At 43.4% G+C, this 20,925-nt stretch overlaps 4 protein-coding genes across 4 annotated transcripts; 2 read left to right on the top strand and 2 right to left on the bottom strand.

Annotated features, from left to right (window-relative positions):
* Positions 1-458: 458 nt before the first annotated feature.
* Positions 459-4,866, top strand: LOC136375164 (lysozyme g-like). Its single transcript, XM_066340530.1, is given in 4 exon segments — positions 459-614; positions 616-672; positions 2,450-2,608; positions 2,917-4,866. Coding segments are annotated over 4 exon segments (423 nt in total). The 5' UTR covers positions 459-575; the 3' UTR covers positions 3,085-4,866.
* A 932-nt stretch (positions 4,867-5,798) lies between these two features.
* On the bottom strand, positions 5,799-8,070 carry MRPL30 (mitochondrial ribosomal protein L30). Its single transcript, XM_066313660.1, has 5 exons — positions 7,966-8,070; positions 7,567-7,647; positions 6,960-7,106; positions 6,075-6,148; positions 5,799-5,981 (listed from the first exon to the last, which is right to left on the bottom strand). Exons 1-5 carry the CDS (start codon positions 8,014-8,016, stop codon positions 5,849-5,851), a joined length of 486 nt encoding a protein of 161 aa, XP_066169757.1. The 5' UTR covers positions 8,017-8,070; the 3' UTR covers positions 5,799-5,848.
* Positions 8,071-8,113: 43 nt separating this feature from the next.
* MITD1 (microtubule interacting and trafficking domain containing 1) lies at positions 8,114-12,481 on the top strand. Its single transcript, XM_066313648.1, has 7 exons — positions 8,114-8,334; positions 8,513-8,614; positions 9,078-9,214; positions 9,297-9,383; positions 10,066-10,181; positions 10,504-10,564; positions 10,651-12,481. The coding sequence occupies exons 1-7, from the start codon at positions 8,181-8,183 to the stop codon at positions 10,744-10,746; spliced, it is 753 nt and encodes a 250-aa protein (XP_066169745.1). The 5' UTR covers positions 8,114-8,180; the 3' UTR covers positions 10,747-12,481.
* A 1,251-nt stretch (positions 12,482-13,732) lies between these two features.
* Positions 13,733-15,236, bottom strand: LIPT1 (lipoyltransferase 1). Its single transcript, XM_066313625.1, has one exon. It carries the CDS (start codon positions 15,019-15,021, stop codon positions 13,903-13,905), a length of 1,119 nt encoding a protein of 372 aa, XP_066169722.1. The 5' UTR covers positions 15,022-15,236; the 3' UTR covers positions 13,733-13,902.
* Between the last annotated feature and the right edge of the window lie 5,689 nt (positions 15,237-20,925).

The following is a 20,925-nucleotide window of genomic DNA, read 5'->3' as shown; positions in this document are numbered from 1 at the left end:
CTCCTGCAATGGTACGTTAAGACAACAGATACATGCAAATAAATTGCAAGCCAAACAATCTACAAGTCAGATAAATTGTAATGGGTGTAATTGAAGGATGTTTATCTTTGATTTGTAGCTATGGAAAAGCAAGCTGGAGCCAGTAAATAGTGTAGGATTTCAATTGACTCTCTTATTTTTTTCTTTACCTTTTTTTTTTTTTTTTTTAATTTGGAACAGAAAACCTGCCTTTTTGAGATGCCTTCCTCCACTGACCATGCAGGCAGCCCAAATCACAAGCTTAGATTAAGACAGCTAAATTTTAGGTAATTAGGGGAGATAAACTGGGCACAAAGTACCAATTCAGCTCACAAGATACACATGAGCTAGCATGACCAAGAGGTAATCCCCTCCAGAGCAGGCTGTACATCCCATGACTGCATCTGCTAGCACAAACACCTGCACTAGGATCAAAAGGATGCCATGGGTTACAGTCACGGATCTGAAAGCATTTTAACAGCATGAGTCACACATTGCATTGGCCTGACATCTGGTTGTAAATACTGCTCTGTGCTGGTTTCAGCTGAAACCAGCACATGCTCTTACACTGTTCAGAGCGTTATGGGAATATACTGAAATGTTGACACAACTGGAGCTTTGGAGGCAACTGTGAAACCAGATGGTCTGAGCTGTGTAGGTAGGCACTAATTCAGTTATTCATTCTTCCCTTACACACATGCACAAGCTCATCCCTATTATGGATCCTGGTCTCTGATTGTCAGTCATTGCCAAGCAAGCAGATTTTTTCACAACCAACAAAGATTCTACTTGGGCACATAAGTTTATGTTGCGAATAGAGTGGGAATAGAGTTGCCTTTGAGATGACATGTGAGACCATCACGGAAAAATGGAAGTCTGCTCGTTGCATCCAAACCCTGAACCTACTTTTCCCTCTCAGTTGACAGTTTCCCTCAAAACCTGAACTTCTGAACATTTCTACACTATAGTCCTACATTAAAAGGGACTAAATCTGGGATTAATCCACCCAAAGACTTAGATTTAAAATAAGACTCATCTCACTCTCAATCTGCATGCTAGAGAACTGCCCTCTGAATCTGAAGAAAAAAGTCTTTTATATCATCTATATATTGATTTCTAAGGCACCCCTCAGTAAAATTAGTCAATTCTATCTTTGTTTCACTCTAAACACATTCAGAAGGATTTAAAATGTCAGCTCAGCCATAAGACCTTTGGAAATACTGGGTTTGGATTCTAAAAATGAAAGGCAAAATCATGCATGTCATATTGCTCCTGCCTCAGAGAAGACAGCAGAAGAAGAACATGGAGAAATACCATGGTAAGATGACAAAAGCTGGCAATGGTGAGGGTCTTGCTCCAGCTGTGATTGACTGCTGGTATTACCTTTCAAGAGTCACATGCTGGGAGAGTGCTGAAGGATGGCCTGGGTGACCACGGGAATGCATTTGGCCTAATGCAGGTATGGTCAACCTTCTTAAAAACACAAATCTCATCCTTCCTTTGAAGCAGAGACAGAAGAGTGGCAGAGGCCCTGTTGAAAGGCAACCCCCTAAACCTTTTCAGCCAACTCTTTGGCCAAGCTAAGGCCCATGCCAACCAGGCTAAGGCCAATATTGACCAAGCTGTCAGCTCCCAACACCAGGGAAGGACCTGGGTGAGTATCTGCAGTCTGCATGAGCAGACTGCTTTTACACTGTGAAACTGATGATTGCTTGCCAGCACTCCCTTGGGATTGAAGAGATTAATTGTTCCTATTTCACACTTAATAATAAGTCTTGTTTCAAAAAGCACCTTTTTAAACTTAGCACACTGTAGGCTGCAGCTACATACCATCAGGTTAATTACACTTTATGCACCACAGGGACCTACCTAGTGGGAATCTTGCTTCATTATTCATGCCTACATTTGTACCTAACTTGTTTGCCAAGTTGTATCCTTATCTGTAAAATCCCTAAACATTTGCTGCATGCATAGGATCTGCTTTTGTAACAGCTCCAGCCCTCTCAGACTTGCGCTTTACTACCTCACGGATTAAGGGGAAATCCCTATAGGAAATGGATTTTCCCACCCTTGACTCAGCTGGGGAGGACAGGACCAGTCACCTTGTACCTGGAAACACTGTGAAGCAGCAGTAATCCTGCTTTCTGCATACTGCCACCTTTACAACAGCAGCTGTGCTCTTTTTTAGGGCTCTGACAGACAAGGAAGTAGGGCTGGAATTCCTCTTCCGTGCCCAAATGTCTGCCCTTCACACATCTGCTAGCTTTGCCTGCAGTGATTCTGCCCCCTCCATAAAGTCACAGAAGAGGTAAATCCTGAGATTAAGGACCAAAATGAACACAAGCAGCCTGTAAGCAACAAAGAGCTCTGTATTAACAATGGATAATAGTTCTGGTGTGGTAATGTTGCTGTTTCCTTTCAGGCTGGATAACAGCACCGTAGGATTGGTGCGCCATGGGACACTGAAGAGCACTCAGCACAAGACACAGAGATTTTATACAAGATGATAAATCCAGAAAAAAATCCCCAGCTTGGACAAAGGAATGACACCTCAGAGGTTGAGTTTTGTCAGTTTCGAAACCCTTCACATGTATAAAGTCAAGCATGACAATGCTGTAAGCATGGCAGAAAGTTAAATACACCCCAGTCCCTATGTTCATGTGGAATATTCCTTAGTATGCACTAAAATGGATAGAGTAGTAAGATTTGGTTAGCCTTCTAGCAGGTTTTTCCTTGAAATGTGGCAAATACCATGGCATTTGTCAGTTGCAAGGAGCAAAGGTGGGCTCTCCCCCTCCTTTCTCCATTCACTTTGTGGTTCTAGACTCACCTACAAAAAGCAACCCATCCTGGTTGCCTATCCTGGCAACTCTGAGGTATTATTTACAGATGAAGTAGCACCTTTGCTCATGTGTTTCTTTCACCCTCATTCCAGGTGGGCTCTCAGCCTATAATGCAGGAGTTAACACTGTCCACACCTACCACAAAATGGATGTTGGCAAAACACACAACTATGCCAACGATGTGGATGTGAGAGCCAGGTTTTATAAGGGAGATGGACATTGAGATCTCTGAGTAATGATTAGATTTGAGGCCCTGGTTGCATGTTTTGCTTCTAATTAAAAACATTCTAGATTTAGCCTGCCCAGAAACAGTAACAATCAGGGAGGACAAGGAAGCCAGGAACAAGTACAAACTTGCAATAGGGTTTTTTCCAGGTAAGCCTGTAAAAATAACTTCAAAAGTAACACAGCCAACAGTCCAAGATGTAACTTAACCTTTTGCCTTTTATTTTTCATCTTGCTTCATGAGACTATTCAGAATTTTCATCTGCACCTGAAGTTTCTCAAGCAGCAGATAAATGCTGCAAGGAAGTTCTAACACCACTTAACAAGATTTTATCCACCTTATATTTTATCTGTTGCCACACGTGTCTAACAGCTGTACAGAACAGCAGCACTGGCTGCTGAGAGAGGCTGAGCTGTCCTTGTCATAGGCTTTCAAGACCCAACTGGACAAAGCACTGAGCAACCTCATCTGACCTCAGTGCTGGCCCTGTGTAGAGCAGGAGGTTGGACTAGAGACCAAAAAGGTACCTTCCAACCTGAATTTTGCAATCATCTTAAGTCAGTCATTTGTTCCCTACACAAAAAGGCAACGTCTCTTATCTGTGCTTCACAAAGATCTATGTGGAGCCTTACAAAGCTCCATTACTGAAAGGTTGTGGACACACATTGTGTTTGTGCACCCTGCTGGTTCAAATTTTAGGGTTGAGAGCAAATCTTTAGAGAATGTATGCTCATACAGAGAAGGTTTGGGATAGCAGACTAAGTGTATGAGAGTGGGGGCCCTTGGGGTAATACCATTTCAGAAACACCCAAATGTACACGTATATTAGAAAGTTTGAAAAAATACAGTTTTCTTTTTCATTGGAACTATCAGCTTGTCAATTCAATTAAACATCTCTGTAAACATCTCCTGTAGCTGAATCTCAGTCAGATGTAACTGGTACTATGTATTTTTCCTTCTCTCTATGTGGGAGCCTGCTATTATAAAGCTCTGCTTTAGCTTTGATAGTTTATCAGACACTTGTTAAGCTGTGAATGGTACCAAGTCTTTCCACTAACACAGTCCCTCAGGAATGCCCCGCAGCGCCAGAGATCCATATGCATATTCATAGGCAGAGCCCTCTGCTGGAAGCTCCCCAGGCTGCAGTGCCACGGACACGAATCTCAAACACGCCTGGCAAGGCTGAGGCAGCCTGCTTCTGGTGCTCTGCGACACCGACCCAGGCACAAGTCTTATTTGCTATCCACCAGCAGCAAGATCCATTTGCCTAATTTTTTGTGTCCTAGTACTTGCACCATCTCTTTAAAGAATGCCCTGTGCCTTGGTTGCACTACACACATGCTTCAAAAAGGCTCAAATTCCAGCTTGTACTTCCCTGTTGGGAATACAATCAACACCTCACAGAGACTGCAGTTGAAACACACTGCAGCACAAGATCCTGAGCAGATGCTGGAAGAAAGGAGGGAGGTGAGAAAAGCAACATTAATTTATCTGAAAAATATTTAATTTATCTACAACGTGATTAATTTATCACTTTTCCCATGCTATTTTATTTCAGCTTAAATTCTCATTTCTGCCTTCAGCCTGGCCATAGGGGCCATTATGCACAATGCCACTACAACAGCCTATCCTTTTCTCCTTTTCTCTCTGCACAGTGCCTCCAGCTTTTATGCCCCTGTACTGATAAACAGTACAGTTTTGAACTCCTTTGAACTCCTACAGGTGTTTATTCTTCTCTGCAAACAGGCAGAAAGGATAAACACTGATTTTCAGCCACTGTATCCCTCTGATGTTCTCACAACATGAAGTCATTAATATTAACTCCTCTTCAGTGTGTTTAATGTGGGAGAGGCTCACAGCATGTTAAATTACAGAATTTATCCTGGCTCAAATTCCAAATACTTTATGATTTGATACAGCAGCAGCTTGCTGACTTTGGCCACAGTTCTTAAAACTGTAAATAAAACTACACATGCAGCACTGTTTTATAAGCTTGCAGCCCATAATTTTAACTCACATCAGAGGTTTGCTTCAGGGTCTCTACATTTCTAACATCTGCCATTTTAGAAAAGGAAAAACATTAACTTCCACACAGACCGCAGCTCTTAGGCTGTTCTTACTAAACCCTTAGGATCAGGGGATACATATGAAGACAGCAGGTTTCCTGAAGTTAGACAACCAACCAAGAGGTGATTAACTCCTGTTAGTCCCAAATGGAGAGTTCACATGCTTTGTAAGCTACAGAAGAAGCCAGATGACAGACTGTATGCTAGGGAACAAGCATGAGATCTGGATAACTGTAATAAATCACTCTCTGTGGACAGCCAGTCAGTTCTCATGTGACTACTAAACACGGCTTTCCAATTCCAATTACCTCCTCTGTGCAGTGAAAGTCCTGCAGTATTGCTGTAAATCTTTGCTGCTAGCTTGAAATGTCCTCACCATCATCAGCTATATCTATTCTACTCTCTTCCCTGCTTATTTGAATTTATAAATAAAGTTGTCTCACAGTTAGCCAAAAACTGCAGCAATCTAGCCACAAAATTAAAACACAAAGACAGAGAGCCTATAATTCATTTAAGATTTCAGGTAACTATTAACAACATTGAGTTTCATATCTGTACACCTGCAATTCTTCTTTAAGCATCAGTATCATCTTTGACATTCATAGCAGAGTAAGAACTTTTACATTTTATACACAAACTCTTAACTGGGGATTTAAAGTATTTATTTTATAAACTCTAAATCCAACCAGCACACCTTATGACTTAATTTCCTTCTGCTCCACAGGTTTCAGGCGCTTTTTAATGACAAGCTCTCCCCTGGTTGTCAGAAAGGTGCTGGACACTTCCTCTTCTGTTGGCAGCCCGTGGGGTAGTTTCAGTGGCTGTATTCTACAGGCAAAAGAGTTTGCTTAGTGAAGTCCTGTGATTAGAAGGGAATTACATTAAATGTTCCAAATATAAATAAACAAATAGTTAACAAACCTTATGAGATGTTTAACAACTTTCAGTCTGGAATTCACAGAAGGGATATTTTTGTGCAGTCTTGGCTGATGTGCCTACAAAAGGGATAAAACAAGTTTTACAAACGTGTTGCCAAATCTCAAATCTTTGTTCACTGAACTTTGCACATTACCAGTAAAAAAATAAACCATATTTGCAAATATAAGATTTAGAGAAGTGCCATGCATCAAGTACATACATAAAAATATGCAATCAAAACTTGATTCCAGTAAAAAGATAATTTCATTTTTATTCCTATTTCACTATACATGTATTTTTATTCCAACTGTTAAAAATACCACAAATGTAAATACAAGAGTTTAGGAGCAAAATTGCTTTCTTCAGTTATAACTTAAATTGTTTAAGCACACTTTTTTTTCATCTGCATTATAGCACTGACTAGACAAATCTTTGCACAATGTGCAGTTGGCCTGAAAAACTTGGATAAACACATCTTTGACACAAATTTTACAGTCTTGATTTGGAAGCCTTTTCACTGATAAGCGAGTTTTATTTACCTTCCTACAATTTCTGAATAATATGAGCCGCAGAGACCTGAATTCAAAGTATTTACAAACCTATTTCTATTATTTTAGAATAATTCTCAGGGTAAAGTTTTCCTCAGGCAATGCAGCACAATACCATACAGAGATATTCTGAATTCTCTTTAAAAGTACATTTGCCCCAAATATTCCTTAATATTCCTTTATTCCTCAGCTCTTAAACACATCATCATCACCTCAGATTGCTTTATGGCTGCTATAAATGTAATTCTGGTTTGTGACTGCAAAATGGAGGTCCTTATAAAACCCATCACCTTAGTGCTACATTTCTGATATACACAAGTATAAAACCCAACAATCATACTTTATCCAGTCCCAGATCACGTATTATCTTCTTTTCCCAATACGGGCGACCAACGACACTTTTTATTCTGGTAATAACGTGGATTTTGTGGGGCTCCTCAGGGTTACCTCCATACTTTTCATGATCTTCAGGCCGTGGCTGAAATACCTAGAATAAAAAGTTCACAAAACCAGAGGGTTTTTTTCCCTATATATCTTGGTCATCAGTACTGCAGTTAACTACTGTCTAAAACATACTTCAGCTTCGGTAAAAATTCTTACATATTTTTCTTTTCAGGCGGTGAAAGCACCAACAAAGTGACCTCAAATTTAGCTTTTATAACATGAAGTCAAACATATTTCTATAATGGTTTGCTGAAAAATATAGTAATTCTTGAGTTTAGCCACACAACGGCACAGAAATACAAGGACAACACCCTGTACCAGCACAACACCTAATTCACGTGCATTTTATCAGGAAGTCAGTGCTCAGCCTCTGGATGGCAAGTTTTTCCACAGGCTTTGAGAGTGCTCTTAGGGAAAAGAGCCAACTGACACCAGATGGTATCTCGCAAAAAATAAACTAAAACCATAAATGTAAAAATGTAAAGTGAAAGTCAAGCCCATACCGAGTCTGGAATTCTCGACCTGGTAAAGAGACAACGAACCCACACCGGGGACGCCATCCCCTCCATCCTCTTGCCCAGCACCTGCAAAAAGAGGAGGGCATAACTTGGCTGCACTTTCCTTCTGGCTCTGAATACTTGCGAACAGATGACACTGCTACGAGCCCCAGCTCCACCTGGGTCCCCACCTTCCCAGCGGCCGCGGAGACCCGAACAGGATGCCTCACTGCATCAACCCCCCCGAGACCCCGCTCGGATCCTTTTCCCGGAGCCGCATCTGGATCCCCACTTTCCCGGGGGCTGCAAGCCTCGGCCCCAGCCCAGATCTCTCCACAGATCCCCACCGGGGTTCCCCCTTCCCCCGGATTCCCCACACACCCGATCCGCACCCCAGAGCCTCACCTTCCCGGCGCCCGCAAGGCCCAGGCCCGCCCGGCCCGCCGCCGCCGCCATCTCGGTGCGCACGGCCCGTCCCGCCCGGACACCGGTGCTGCGGCACTTCAGTTCCGAGCGGGAGGAAGAAGAACGCTGAGACACCTCCGCTCCGTTCCCCCGCCCAGTCCCCGCTCCCCGTCCCGCTCCCGTCGCCGTCCCGCTCCGCGTCCCCGTCTGGGTCCATGTCGCGGGCGGGGAGCGATGGCTATGCCGCGCTGGAGCGGGCCGGGGCGGAGACGGTGAAGCGGGCGGTGCAGCTGGATGTGGCGTGCCGGTTCCAGGAGTCGCTGGTGTGTTACCAGGAGGGCATCGACCTCCTGCTGCAGGTGGTGAAAGGTACCGGGCTGGGCGCCGCGGTCGGGCTCGGGGCGGCCCCGGGGACACACGAGCGGTGTTGGAGCCCGGCGGGGAGGGAGGGGAGCCGGCGGTCTCCTCCCGGGGGAGCCGGGTCAGGCAGGGCTCGGGAGGACCGGCCCCTGTGTTTAACCGGCCCGTGACTTTTTGTCATTCGCAGCCACGACAGATGAGGCGAAAAAGCAACGCTACCGGCAGAAGATAAAGGAGTACATGACCAGGGCCGAGGACATTAAAAAACACATTGAGAAAGAGAAACAAGGTATAAATACCTAAATGGAGGGGCTGGTACCAAAAGGAGGAAGTTAGGCCCTTCCCGGAGATGCCAATGACCAGGACACGAGGCAAAGGGCAGGCATTGATGCACAGAAAGTTCCACTTGAATATGAGGAAGAACTTCTTTACTATGCAGGTGGCCGAGCACTGGAACAGATTGCACAGAGAGGCTGTGGAGTCTCCCTCTCTGGAGATACTCAAGAACCGTCTGGACACAATCCTGTCCGTGTGCTCTGGGGTGAACCTGCTGGAGCAGGAGGTTGGACCAGATGTCCCACTGTGGTCCCTTCCAGCCTGACCTGTTCTGTGATTCCATGAGCTGTCATGTACCCGACGTCCCCCTTTGCTCTTAATTGTCTGTTGTTGCGTGAATGTTTGATGGGGGAGGTGGTTTAACATGGAAATTATGTCCTGACCTTTAGTTTAAAAGAGATTTACTTTCCTTTCAGATGGCAAATACCATAAGCAAATCAGGATAGAGGAAAATGCAACAGGTTTTGGCTATGAAAAGCTTTTCCACGAGTACCTCACTGAGATTGTTTCTGAAGTTTGGGTAGAGGACCCCTACATTCGGCAGGTTCATCAGGCAAGTAGACATTTGGTGTAACTGATACAAGTGTAGCCACTAGAGAAATTCCAAGCTACTAAACTAAATAAAACTTTTTCAGTTGTATAACTTTCTACGATTCTGCGAGATGCTAGTTAAGGGGCCGTGCAAGGTGAAAACAATCCACCTCCTCACTTCCTATGATGAGGTAAGTGTCTAGATTTTGGGTTCTATTTCCCTGTACTCAGATGATGCCACATGCAAAACAAAATATAAAAATACAGACTTGTTCCTGCTTACCAGGGCTTGATATACTCAGGCTGTGATGCTTTCAGCAGAAAACACAGATTAAGAGAAAAATAAAAATGTGATAGTTGAACATAAGTAATTTTGTAAGTTCAGAGTTTTCTGGTTAAGAAATTCTGGGTAAACAGAATTTTAAATTGAAATTTCTGTGAAAGTTTTATTGTGGAAAATATCATAAAAACCAAAGCATCTGTTGAGACAAGGAGTTTTTTGTTCCTCTGACTGCTGTACTTGTCATTTTAGAGACTTTCATGAGCTGAAATCTCTCAAACTACCACTGCACTTATTTAAACTACTACCACACTTAATTTGGCTCAAATAGTACATATCTAGTTTCAAAGGGCTGAGAGTGAGCTCCTCCTCCACATCCCTCAGCAAATATACCTGAAGTCTGTCTGTTTTTTATCCTGTCTTTGAAACTGTTAATCTGCCTTCATCCAAGTTACTTTCTTTTGGTTTACTTTGCTACTGAAAAGGTTTTGTGCATGAGTTTAAGCAGTGGTGACCAGAAGTAGAATATATAGTTAAAAAAAGAAAAGAAAAAAAAAAAAAACAACCTATCACATTATTTTTACTTTTGGTAGGGTAGTGGGAGGAGTCAACAGATGACTGCCTTGGAAGAAATAAAACAATCATTGAGTAATTATGGGGTAACACTGAATATTGACTTCTCATCTTCAATACATGATCGAGAAATCAGGTGGGTGATATAAAAAAAGACCAAATGTCAGTTTTTTGAAGTCAAACTATTTAACCTTAACTTTTGAGATAACTGCAGCTGTGGTTAACAAAGTAAAAGGCAGTGGCCCTCATTAGATGTAATCAGCCCTCTGTAGTTTCATATTTTCTAGTTGTGAATATATTAGTTGTCTCTATACAGAATGGTGCCTTCTGTAGTTCACACAGGTATTGGTGACACTAGGAAATAATTGTGATTGAAACAAGGAGCTTGTGCATCATGTGCATATAACCTTTTTATTCAGCATACTCATAGTATTCAAATTTGTGCATTTTTGAAACAGATTCAACAATGGGTGGATGATTAAGATTGGAAGGGGTCTTGATTATTTTAAGAAACCACAGGTAAGGATGCTTTGACTTTTTAATTAACTTAAAATGAGCTCTTCTACAGTATATGCTCAACATGTCAATTCTGTTCATTTCTGCAGGGTCGTTTCAGCATTGGATACTGTGACTTTGACTTGAGACCTTGTCATGAAACAACAGTGGATGTCTTTCACACTAAACACACAAAGAAAATGTGATCAGAAATGACTGGTTTTAATAAGTGTTTTCATAGGCATAAAAATGTAAGACTGAAGGATGTTGCTTGAGTCCAGCTGGTTGCCCACAGAAGCAAGTCTTCTAACTACTTACTGCAGCTTTTATAATCTATATGTTTAAGAATATTTGAGACTTTCCAGTCTGAGAAAACAAAACTGTGTGATTCCTTCATTGTACTTCTTCTGTAATCTTAATTAATACAATCCATGTTGAAATTTTATCTTGATTTCATATCAGACCCTCAAGAGTGTCTTTCAAAAGCCTCTTTACTGTCATTTCTGCTTTTACTGTTGATTTTGTCTTGAGCCTGTTTTGAATCTTCTATCTTTAACTGACCACCTCATAATCATTGGAAGCTGGGCTGCCACATGTCCTCTTTTACAAGCAGTCTTATTTATTTCCTTTAATTCCTGTATTCTAGTCATGACTACTATTTTTCTGGGGTTTTGTAAATCCTGTGATACTTTATTTCCCAGACTTTACTAGTAATTCCAAATTTCACATTCCATTTTCCAAGCCCTTTGCCTACAAATGTGGTAGTGTTCAGTACACAGTCAGTTTAGGGTTGTCTTATGTGTCTCTGCATAATGGATTTGGGACTGGGAATGCTGCAAACAGCTGTATTCTCTTCCCTGTCATTCCTATGTGTTCTTTTATTCCATGATACATGGTCATCTACCTGACATCCATCCTTTGCATTAAGTGGAAAGGATGTGTGATCTTCTCCCAGTCTTACTCTTTAAAGTCCAATGACTGGCTTTTCATGCCACTCTCAACTGCAGTAAGCTATTTTGCTACTACTAAGGTAGTCCTCTGAAAAGAATAAATTTATGTTCTTTCCGAAGTTGGATACCCTCAGTAACTCAGTTGGTCAGAGCATGGTGTGAATAATGCCAAGGTCATGTGTTTTATCCCTGTAAGGGCCATTCACTTAAGAGCTGGATTTGATCCTTCTGGGTCCCTTGCAACTTAAAATATTTTGCAATTCTAAGCAATATGCTCTTTAGAATAAAGATAAAGTCTTCCCTTGTCATTCCTTCAGGCTTTGGAAAGCAGAAGGTATTACCAGAGGTACTGCCTTTTTTTTTTTTTTTCCCTCCATATACAAGAGTCCTTTGTAAGCAAGAATCTGCCTAAGTCATACACTCTGACATAAAAAACAGGCAGTGGCCTCTTTTTCAGGTCCCATGAAAATCTTTTCAGCCTCAGGACTGACACGTGCCTTACACCTTCTGCCTTGTAGTAAGCAGACCTCTATATTCTAGTAATATATTTATTGCTAGAACCTTGTTTCTTTTTCCTGATGGTTAGTGTATTCCATTATTTTTTTTTTCTTAATGTGCTTTATTTTTTAATTTTCTGTCATCTAATGCTGCTGTTCTTTTCCTCTTTCTTCTAACAACAAATCTATTCCACAGCAATCAATAGGAAATGGAGCTGGTCTTTGCCTTGTTTTCTGGGTCACAATTTGCCAGTGGTCTGCCTTATTTATCCTTTCTCATAATAGTATTTCAGCTTTGCAGTGTTGCATCAGCAAAAGGAATAATATGTGTGCCACAGAGCTGTGTGCTGTTAGTCATTCCCCCAAACATTCCATAGGAGCTCCCTGGCTTGCTACTGTGATATGAAGTTTCTAGTCACTTGTGAATTTTATTCAATTGTGTACAATATATGTCTATTTTTAATGGGAATAAAGGTTATTTTTTATTATTTGTAGCTTCAGTCATCTGTTTGATTTCTTCACTACATAAGGAAATTCAAGGAAGCTATGTAATGCCTCATAGATCCAGCCATGTTCTGGAGAAAGCTCACTGTAAATACAGTAATTTCCCAAATGTGAAGCTCTGTGTCTTTTAACCTAGTCCAGCAATTTCAAACGTAGAAAATCACAGAATTCACTAGGCTGGAGAAGACCTTTGAGATCATCGAGTCCAACCTATGACCTAGCATCATCACCTTATCAACTAGACCATGGCACTGAGTGCCACATCCAGTGTTTTCTTAAACACCTCCAGGGATGGTGACTCTACCACCTCCCTGGGCAGCCCATTCCAGTGCCGAATCACTCTTTCTGTGAAGAATTATTTCCTAATGCCCAGCCTAAACTTTCCCTGGTGCTGCTTAAGGCCTCTTGTCCTGTCACTGGTTACCTGGGAGAAGAGCCCGAACCCCATCTGGCCACAGCCATCTTTCAGGTGTCTGTTCTGACCTAATCAAAATTGCATTACACTTATTCTTCAACAACAGTTAAATACATATTGAGCCTTTCTTTCATAATTTTAATATATATATATATATAGCTATTACTTAATATTAAAACTGTCACCTTCAGTTCATTGTTGCCTTTTATGAGAAAATCTGCTAGGTGATAACATAAGGAACCTTTCCCCTAGATCTGTATTTGCATTTCCAAATGTTTAGCTTTGACACCAGTACCCATGGCAGCAGGGAATCCCAGGTTTGTGCCAGGCACGAGAACAGAGGAGGCACATGTGGCCTCTGTCCCAGTTAGCCTCTCCTGCCTTCATCACATACTCCCCCACTGAACTTCCTAATCTTCCCCTCCCCTTGCACATGCATGGACAAAAGCCCTAACCCACGGTGGACCTACAGTGATTCACTACCCAGTGGTGAGCTGAGCTCACTACAGTGCTTGTACAGCAGAGGCACAGGGACACCAGCACTCTGCAAGAAAGGCCTTTCAGTCAGAAACCAGGGAACATCCCTCTCCAGACAGCTCACTGGCTGCAATATGGACTTTGGGCTACTGTCCCCAACGAGCAGGATGCAGTTTGGGGCATCCAGTGCAGCAGCACAACATCAGTTTTACACCTACCCCATTTCATTTGTGTCAGCCATTTATACCTTCTCTGCTCCAGGGCCAATTGGGATGCCCCCACCATCTTCCCTGGTTCAAGCAGCAATTATGTCTTGTCAGCAGTGGTTTCAATCCTACAGTTTGTGAACATCAGGTGCAGGAAGTGAAATTTAATTGTAATATTAAACAAAAGCACAAGATCGAACAGTTTGTTTTCTACAAGGTGAATTTTTCTCTTAATAGTGAATGTTTTAATTGTGTTTTCAATACATTAAATAAAAAAGCAGCAGAAGTTAAACTTACATTTTCAAAATGCAAGTCACATTAACCTTATCATATTCTCACATAGTAGACTCCACCTGCTGTGCAACTCATCATCCTGTGGACACACCTTTAGCAATGTTGTCACTAGCATAGTGATTTCATTTGGGCAAAACTTACTGCCAGTAAGACTCTTGACCAGTTCACTGTACAGGCCTGGTGGCAGCCACTGTTCTGGCAGATCAATGTTACAGGCTTCAATCCTTCCATGCTTTACATCCATATCTACTTTAACGTCAAGAACAGAATCTTTATAGGCCATGTTAAGACACGTGCTGATGCTGAACTTTGGTGTCTTTCCATAAACCCATTCCCAGGTTTGTAGTTCTTTAGTTTTGTTACTAATTCCAGGAAGCAGAGTCTCATCAGCTGGATTTATTAAGGTGATATGGTGATCTATCTGGTGTTGCACAGCATATTCTTTAGCAATGGCATCCAGGAGTATCTCAGAAGTTAAACTAGCATCCTCTTCAAAGAGGTTTTTCACTGAGGCAGGCACGCTAGGAGTGGCATTGCTCTTTAGCCCTTTATAAGGACTTTTAAGCACAGAAGACAGAACAAACTTATCTGCATTACAGAGTAAGGTACAGTGGTGATAAGCACTTGTCCTTCCCAACTTTGCAGCAGTGCCTGAGATTTTGTACTGCTTGTTTAGCAAGATGTCGTATCTGTCAGTGACATGTACATCTAACTGGGGTCGCAAGGTTTTCAGTGCCTTCACAACGAGTTTCAGGTTTCCCATTCGTTCATATTTTTTTCTGGTTGTGAAGAAAGTCAAATTGACATTACCTAAGTCATGGTAAACTGTCCCTCCTCCACTTCTTCTCCTGGCTAGTTTTATATTTTTTTGCCTCAATAGCCTGAGGTTGCATTCCTGCCAGGGATTCTGATGTCTCCCTATTACCACAGCAGGGGAATTTCTCCAAAGGAAAAGGATCTGTTGCTTCTCTAAATCCATGTGGTCATGGATCCAGTCTTCCACAGCTAGATTTTGGTAAACATCATTAGAAACAGATTGGATAATGAGGCCTCCACCAGCTGTGCTCCAGAAGCAAGCTTTTGGAGTCCTGAGGACACAGGGCAGCCAAAGGCAGTTTTTTAATGACGGGAGTACCATGTTTTTAGTAACTGGACAGCGGATGGACGGAACGCCCGCTCTGCTAACGCTGAATGCGGCAGGCGCGTATCTGGCTTCTGTGACAGGACTGAAATGCCAGTGGGGGCATGAGACAGTCAAGCCCTTCGCACAGCAGCAGGCGCGTTCCAAGGCATGGTGCTCCCCCGGTGATGCCGCTCAGACCCTGGCGGGAGCCTCACAGCACATCTAGGGGTGTCAGCAGCTGCTCCTGCAGTCCCTGGTGCCTGAAAGACCAAAGGGAGAAACGGAATGTGTATTTTCCCCTCACTCAACGCAGCCTCGCTAATGCGGTTTCAATTTGCGTGGTGCAGCTTTGTTAGGGTTTTCCGCCTTCTTTTCCATGGGGTTCCTGGCGCGGAGCCCCCTCAGTCCCCGGCGCCGCGTCCCCGCCCGCACAGCCCCGCCGGGCGCCCTGCGCTACTCACGGCGGGGAGCGAAGCGATCCCAGCGCCGGCCCCGTGCGCTCCTCCCGGCCAGCAGCCTCGGCAGCGCCTTCCGCTTCCCGGGTGAGAGGTGCTGGGGGCGGGCGCTGCGCCGGCCCTGCGGCCGGGGAGAGCCGGGGGGAGCCGGGGGAGAGCCGGGCAGGGCCGGGGGAGCCGGGGAGAGCCGGGGGAGAGCCGGGCAGGGCCGGGGGGAGCCGGGCAGGGCCGGGGGAGAGCCGGGGCAGGGCCGGGGGAGAGCCGGGGCAGGGCCGGGGGAGAGCCGGGGCAGGGCCGGGGGAGAGCCGGGGGGAGCCGGGGGGAGCCGGGGAGAGCCGGGCAGGGCCGGGGGAGAGCCGGGGCAGGGCCGGGGGAGAGCCGGGCAGGGCCGGGGAGAGCCGGGCAGGGCCGGAGGAGAGCCGGGCAGGGCCGGGGGAGAGCCGGGCAGGGCCGGGGAGTGCCGGGGAAGTGCCAGGCAGTGCCGGGGGAGGCCCGGGCAGGGCCGGGGGGAGCCGGGGAAGTGCCAGGCAGGGCCGGGCAGGGCCGGAGGCGGCGGGCTGCGAGCGCGGCTCGGTGCTCGGTGGGTGCCGGGCTCCCGCCTGTCCCAGCGCTGCCGCGGCACTGGGCGGCGGAGGGAGCTGGAGAGCGAGAATGACCAGGTCACAGAACCGGTCGGGTTGGGAGGGACCACAGTGGGTCACCTGGTCCAACCTCCTGCTCCAGCAGGGTCATCCCAGAGCACATGGCACAGGATTGTGTCCAGACGGTTCTTGAATATCCCCAGTAAGGGAAACTCCACAGCCTCTCTGGGCAGTGTGTTCCAGTGCTCGGTCACTTCCACTGTAAGGTCTTCCTCATGCTCAGGTAGAATTTTCTGTCCATCAGTTTCTGGCTATTGCTTCTCATCCTATTGCTTGGTACCTCCAAGAAGAGCCTCACTTCATCCTCTTCACACCTTTACTTCAGATACTTATGGGCATTGCCCGCAATATTTACAGGGCAACAACAGGCCGGTGCACAATGCATAAAATGGATGATTTTTCTTGCAAGACCCAGATGTGCAGTTCCTCTCTGCACGATATTCTGGATGCTACAAGCTTTTATGAGTTCACAAGGAGACAGAGTTAACACAAATGCGCAGAGACTTGTGAAATACACTGTCTATGGTGCTCATGAAGATATGGAAGCTAAATGTCAATAGTATAATTCATTAACAAGCTGAAAAGTGATCAAAGACTAGACGTATTGCTGGCAGCAGATTGTCCTCAGATTTGCATTTAAGCCATTCTCAAAGTCTACCAGACCTTAGCTATAATTCTTTTTCAAAAGCAATTGTCCTTGCTTAAGCTTACTATGTTTAAGCTTGTACTGTGGGACAATGTTCAGTGCCAGCTGAAGCTTTTTATCCACAGTAGTATCCCTATGGACAAATATGTGCTGCATTTCTCTTGTTCATGAATGTGTATTTCTAAAAGGTACATTACATGCCTTTGTCCATTCTGCCTTAAAAGAACTGGATGGGTGTAGTAGGGTAAGTAAAAAGTAAGGAACCATAATAACGTGTGCTGGTGGTGATTAGTGAGAGAAACACACTCTGAAAGGAGCTTGATGTAATGTGTGTGCCAGCACCTTTAATGTTGTACTGTCACATTAAAAAAAAATTAAAGCAATTTGAAATGGACATAACTTTTTGCTGAATTAGACTGGTAATTTTTCGCTACAGTGAACTATTCTGTAATGCACAAGGTAAAAAGCATGTAGACTTTGTCATGAAAATGTGCTGGAAATCAATGTTGAAGGCAGTTGACAAGATGCAAACGTGAACCCGTGCATTCTAGCACTGGTCAGAAATATGGAAATGCATCTTGTGAGGCAACAGATGTTACTAAAACCCTCAAAAAATGTGGGACCACTTTTCTTCGTTTTGACACTTGCTTCTTTAACATTTGCAATGTGTCATTTTGCCACGGGGTGTCCCTAAAAACCTACTGAGAGCTGTTGCAGTCTGTGTTTTTCTAGTCATAAACTGTTTTCATAGTTAGAGCCATAATTTGGTAAAAAAGGTAAAGTGTGCAGAATAGTAGGTGGACAGATAAAAATATCATGGGTCTGTTTCTGATAAGCTGAAAGATGAAATACACGTGCAACAATAAATGTCTTCCTATTGTTGAAGACAAATCCAGCAAGATAATTAGAAATAGTCTGACAATAAACAAAAAATATAAATTTTTAAAAGCATACCATTTATTTATCTCTTCTGGACTGGATGTTTAAATTTGTTTATGTCCCAACTACTATTGTGTAAATCACATACCTGTAAAATACACCAATTATTATTTTCACTTTTGAGAACAGTCCTGTGTATGAATTTAATCTCTTTTTTTATCAACAAAGCATTTTTTGGTATACAAAAAGCAATGCAACTGCTTTGCACAACATTAACCAGCATTAAGATATAAAAGATAATTCGCCATATGTCCCTTAGAGGATATTTTAGACATACCAGAACAAAACCAATTAAAAATGTATCCTTTCACTCCTAAAATGAATTTTCATGAAGAATAATTTTGTTAAAGTTGTGAAAATATGAAATGCCCTTTTCACATCTCTTTTTAGAGATAGACTTGATAATGCAGAGTCTCCTCTTCCACCATGCCAAAATCTGAAATCCAGGATGGGGAAAGGGAAAAGGAAAATACTTGTTTCTCTAGCTTTGTTTCTGGAAGTTAAAGTCTTCCAATTTCTATTCTGGCTTTAAGTGGGGATTGTATTTCAGAGGTGTTATTCACCCCTAATGTCTGAAAAGGCAAGCTGTATCCATGAGTGCTTAATAGTGGCTGCTTGGCAAAAACTCCCATTTTCACCCTGCATTGTTTCCAGAATATTAAACCTGTGCTAGTGGCTAGCAGGCAAGAGAGGACATTTTGTCTAGTTTCTCAGCTTGACTTTGGGAATACCTGAAGCAGCCTCTTTCAAAGGCTGTTTATATCCTTGCCATGAGCAGGCAATAGGAGTCCCAGGGTTCACATGGCCTCCTTACCCTTTTTGCATCCCTTTTTTCGAAGGCACCAGTCTGCTTTGTCCCTGTCTGTGCTATTCCAAGAAGAAGAAAGGTGCAGCCAGAGGTACCGTAAATAAGAACTCCTATATAAGAAAACGTAAAAAGTATTTTCTCTCAGATGATTTTGTTGGCGGAATAAAGAAAAGCTTAATAAATAATAATAATAGCAATAACAACAATAATAATAAGCTTGTAAATACTCTGTAAAAAGCTTGTAATACTCTGATGTTTTAACTTCACAATGACTAACATGTTAGTCCTGGCATTAAAAATCAGGCATGAGTTCAGACTGGAGTTTATCATGTGTGAGGCTAATGTTTGACACTGTCAAGGAAAGAGTGTAGTGCAAAGAGTAATATTTATTCTGGATGATACAACTGGCACATAGTCTTACAAATTATACATAAATTAGATGGGTTTTGGATAGAAGATAAGGTTTAATTAAAGGAAGCTATTTTTGCAAGATTAAGTCGGTCTTATCTAACACTTGTTTTGTTCTTGTCAGGCCTGAGAGATTGTGTGGCAATTGCTGGAGTTTTCATCTGTAAAAGTGTCTCCTTGGATATTTGTTTCTGGAAGAGATGAGCCTCGTTAGAGTAGAGGTGCTTAGCTGAGCTCCCTGAGTTTGCTGTCAGTCCCACCTGATCAGCTGTGGCAGTTTCAGAATACCCGTCTCTCTCCTAGGGCTGGACTGGCAAGACTTGGCTGCTTGGCTTTTTCTCTGAAATCTTCTGACCTGCAAGCATTGCTCATATTGCCGTTCCCTAAGGCTTTTGCATTAATCACTGGCATGGCCTATGCTTCATGTGTGGGCCCGGGAGGTTTGGATTAAAGGTGCTTTAAAAGAATTCTTTAAAAGAATTTCATTCAAAACAACAATGGGTTGTGGTATTGCGTGTGTCTGAGTGTGCCAGTTTATCATCCATCCTCCTGCTTCCATCCCCAAACAGCTATGAAGGATTTAACCATTATTTGAGAAAGTCATCTTTTTATCTGCCAAGGTGTGGAGAGAGTGTTGTGTCACTTGAGGAGAACCTTGGCTTAACTCCCTCCTCCAACATAAAAGCTTTTCAAAAAGATGTAGCAGCAACTAGTCACTCAGTGTTCATTTGTACTTAAAACCAGAAAGAAATATGAGCACCTTTCCTTGACTTTAGTAATGTTTATTGAAAAACTGTGCTCTGTATCATAAACCTGATACAGAAAGTTGAATTTCATAGATAAGAGGTATTCAAAAAACCTCCCAAAATGAAACTAAGTAGAGAAATAATTAAAGTTTCTATGAAAGCAGTGGTCATAAATATTTATATTAGCATTAATGGGGAAAGTGTTTTACTGATAATTTTGTACAGGATTTTACAATGCATCTTTTAAAAAATGATTTTTAGGAGTATTTCTAACATCTGATTTTGTTTTGCCTTTAGAATTTCAGTCATGGACACCTATAAGGACAACAGATGTTATGATCATCTTGGAAAGCAAGAATAAAGGAAATAAAAGTGCTGAGATGTCATGCTTGCTAGAAAGCTGTTCAGGTAAGCTGTTGTGCTGGTACTGAGCCAAAAGTCAATGTGTTCATCACAGCTGCTTGGCTGCTGTCCTACAGAACTCCTGGCTCAAGGAAATCAGAGACATAGAATAGTTTGGATTGGAAGGGACGTCAAAGATTACCTACTTCCAACTCCTCTTCCATGGACAGGGACACCTTCCACTAGACCAGGTTGCTCAGAGCTCCATCCAGAGCTTGTTGAACACCTCCAGATGTGGGAATGTTGAACACCTCCAGATGTGGGAATTCCACAGCCTTTTTAGGCAATCTCTTCCAGTGCCTCACTACCCTCCAAAGAAGTGAATTCTTCTTGAAAACATTGGATTCCTGCCTATTATCTAATTTAAACCTTCCCTCCTTCAGCTTAAGGTCATTCCCCCTTGCTCTATCACTACATTCCCTTGTGAAAAGTCCCTCTGCAGCCTTCTTGTAAGCTCTGTTTAGGTACTGGAGTCTCCCTGAAGCCTTCTGCAGGCTGAGCAATCCCAGCTCTCTCAGCCTGTCTTCATAGGAGGGATGCTCCAGCCCACTGATCAGCTTAGTGGCCCTCCTCTGGACTTGTTCCAACAGATCAGTGTCTTACTTGAGCTGAGGGCTCCAGAGCTGGATGCAGCACTCCAGGTGGGGTCTCATGAGGGCAGAGTAGACAGGGAGAATGACCTCCTTTGCCCTGTTGGGCATGCCTCTTTTTCTGCAGCCCAGGATGTGGTTGGCCTTCTGGCTGCGAGGCCACATTGCCAGCTCATGTTGAACTTCTTGTCCACCAGCGTTCCTAAGTCCTTCTCCCCAGGGCTGCTCTCCATCCATTCTCCTCCCAGCTTGTGCCCATGTCACTGACAGATGTTAAACAGCAC

Source organism: Sylvia atricapilla, chromosome 2 (assembly GCF_009819655.1).
Source record: "Sylvia atricapilla isolate bSylAtr1 chromosome 2, bSylAtr1.pri, whole genome shotgun sequence".
NCBI classification, from domain to species: domain Eukaryota; kingdom Metazoa; phylum Chordata; class Aves; order Passeriformes; family Sylviidae; genus Sylvia; species Sylvia atricapilla.
The sequence above is the reverse complement of the archived record's forward strand: the minus strand, read 5'-3'. Positions and strand labels throughout refer to the sequence as shown.

Coding starts and splice junctions, on each gene's coding strand:
- MRPL30 (XM_066313660.1), bottom strand. CDS start 8,016: ATGGCGGCGGCGGCGGGCCGGGCGGGCCTGGGCCTTGCGGGCGCCGGG. Junction 7,107..7,566: donor GGTCGAGAATTCCAGACTCG/GTATGGGCTTGA, acceptor TTTTTATTCTAG/GTATTTCAGCCACGGCCTGA. Junction 5,982..6,074: donor GTTGTTAAACATCTCATAAG/GTTTGTTAACTA, acceptor TTTTGCCTGTAG/AATACAGCCACTGAAACTAC.
- MITD1 (XM_066313648.1), top strand. CDS start 8,181: ATGTCGCGGGCGGGGAGCGATGGCTATGCCGCGCTGGAGCGGGCCGGG. Junction 9,215..9,296: donor ACATTCGGCAGGTTCATCAG/GCAAGTAGACAT, acceptor AAACTTTTTCAG/TTGTATAACTTTCTACGATT. Junction 9,384..10,065: donor TCCTCACTTCCTATGATGAG/GTAAGTGTCTAG, acceptor TACTTTTGGTAG/GGTAGTGGGAGGAGTCAACA.
- LIPT1 (XM_066313625.1), bottom strand. CDS start 15,021: ATGGTACTCCCGTCATTAAAAAACTGCCTTTGGCTGCCCTGTGTCCTC.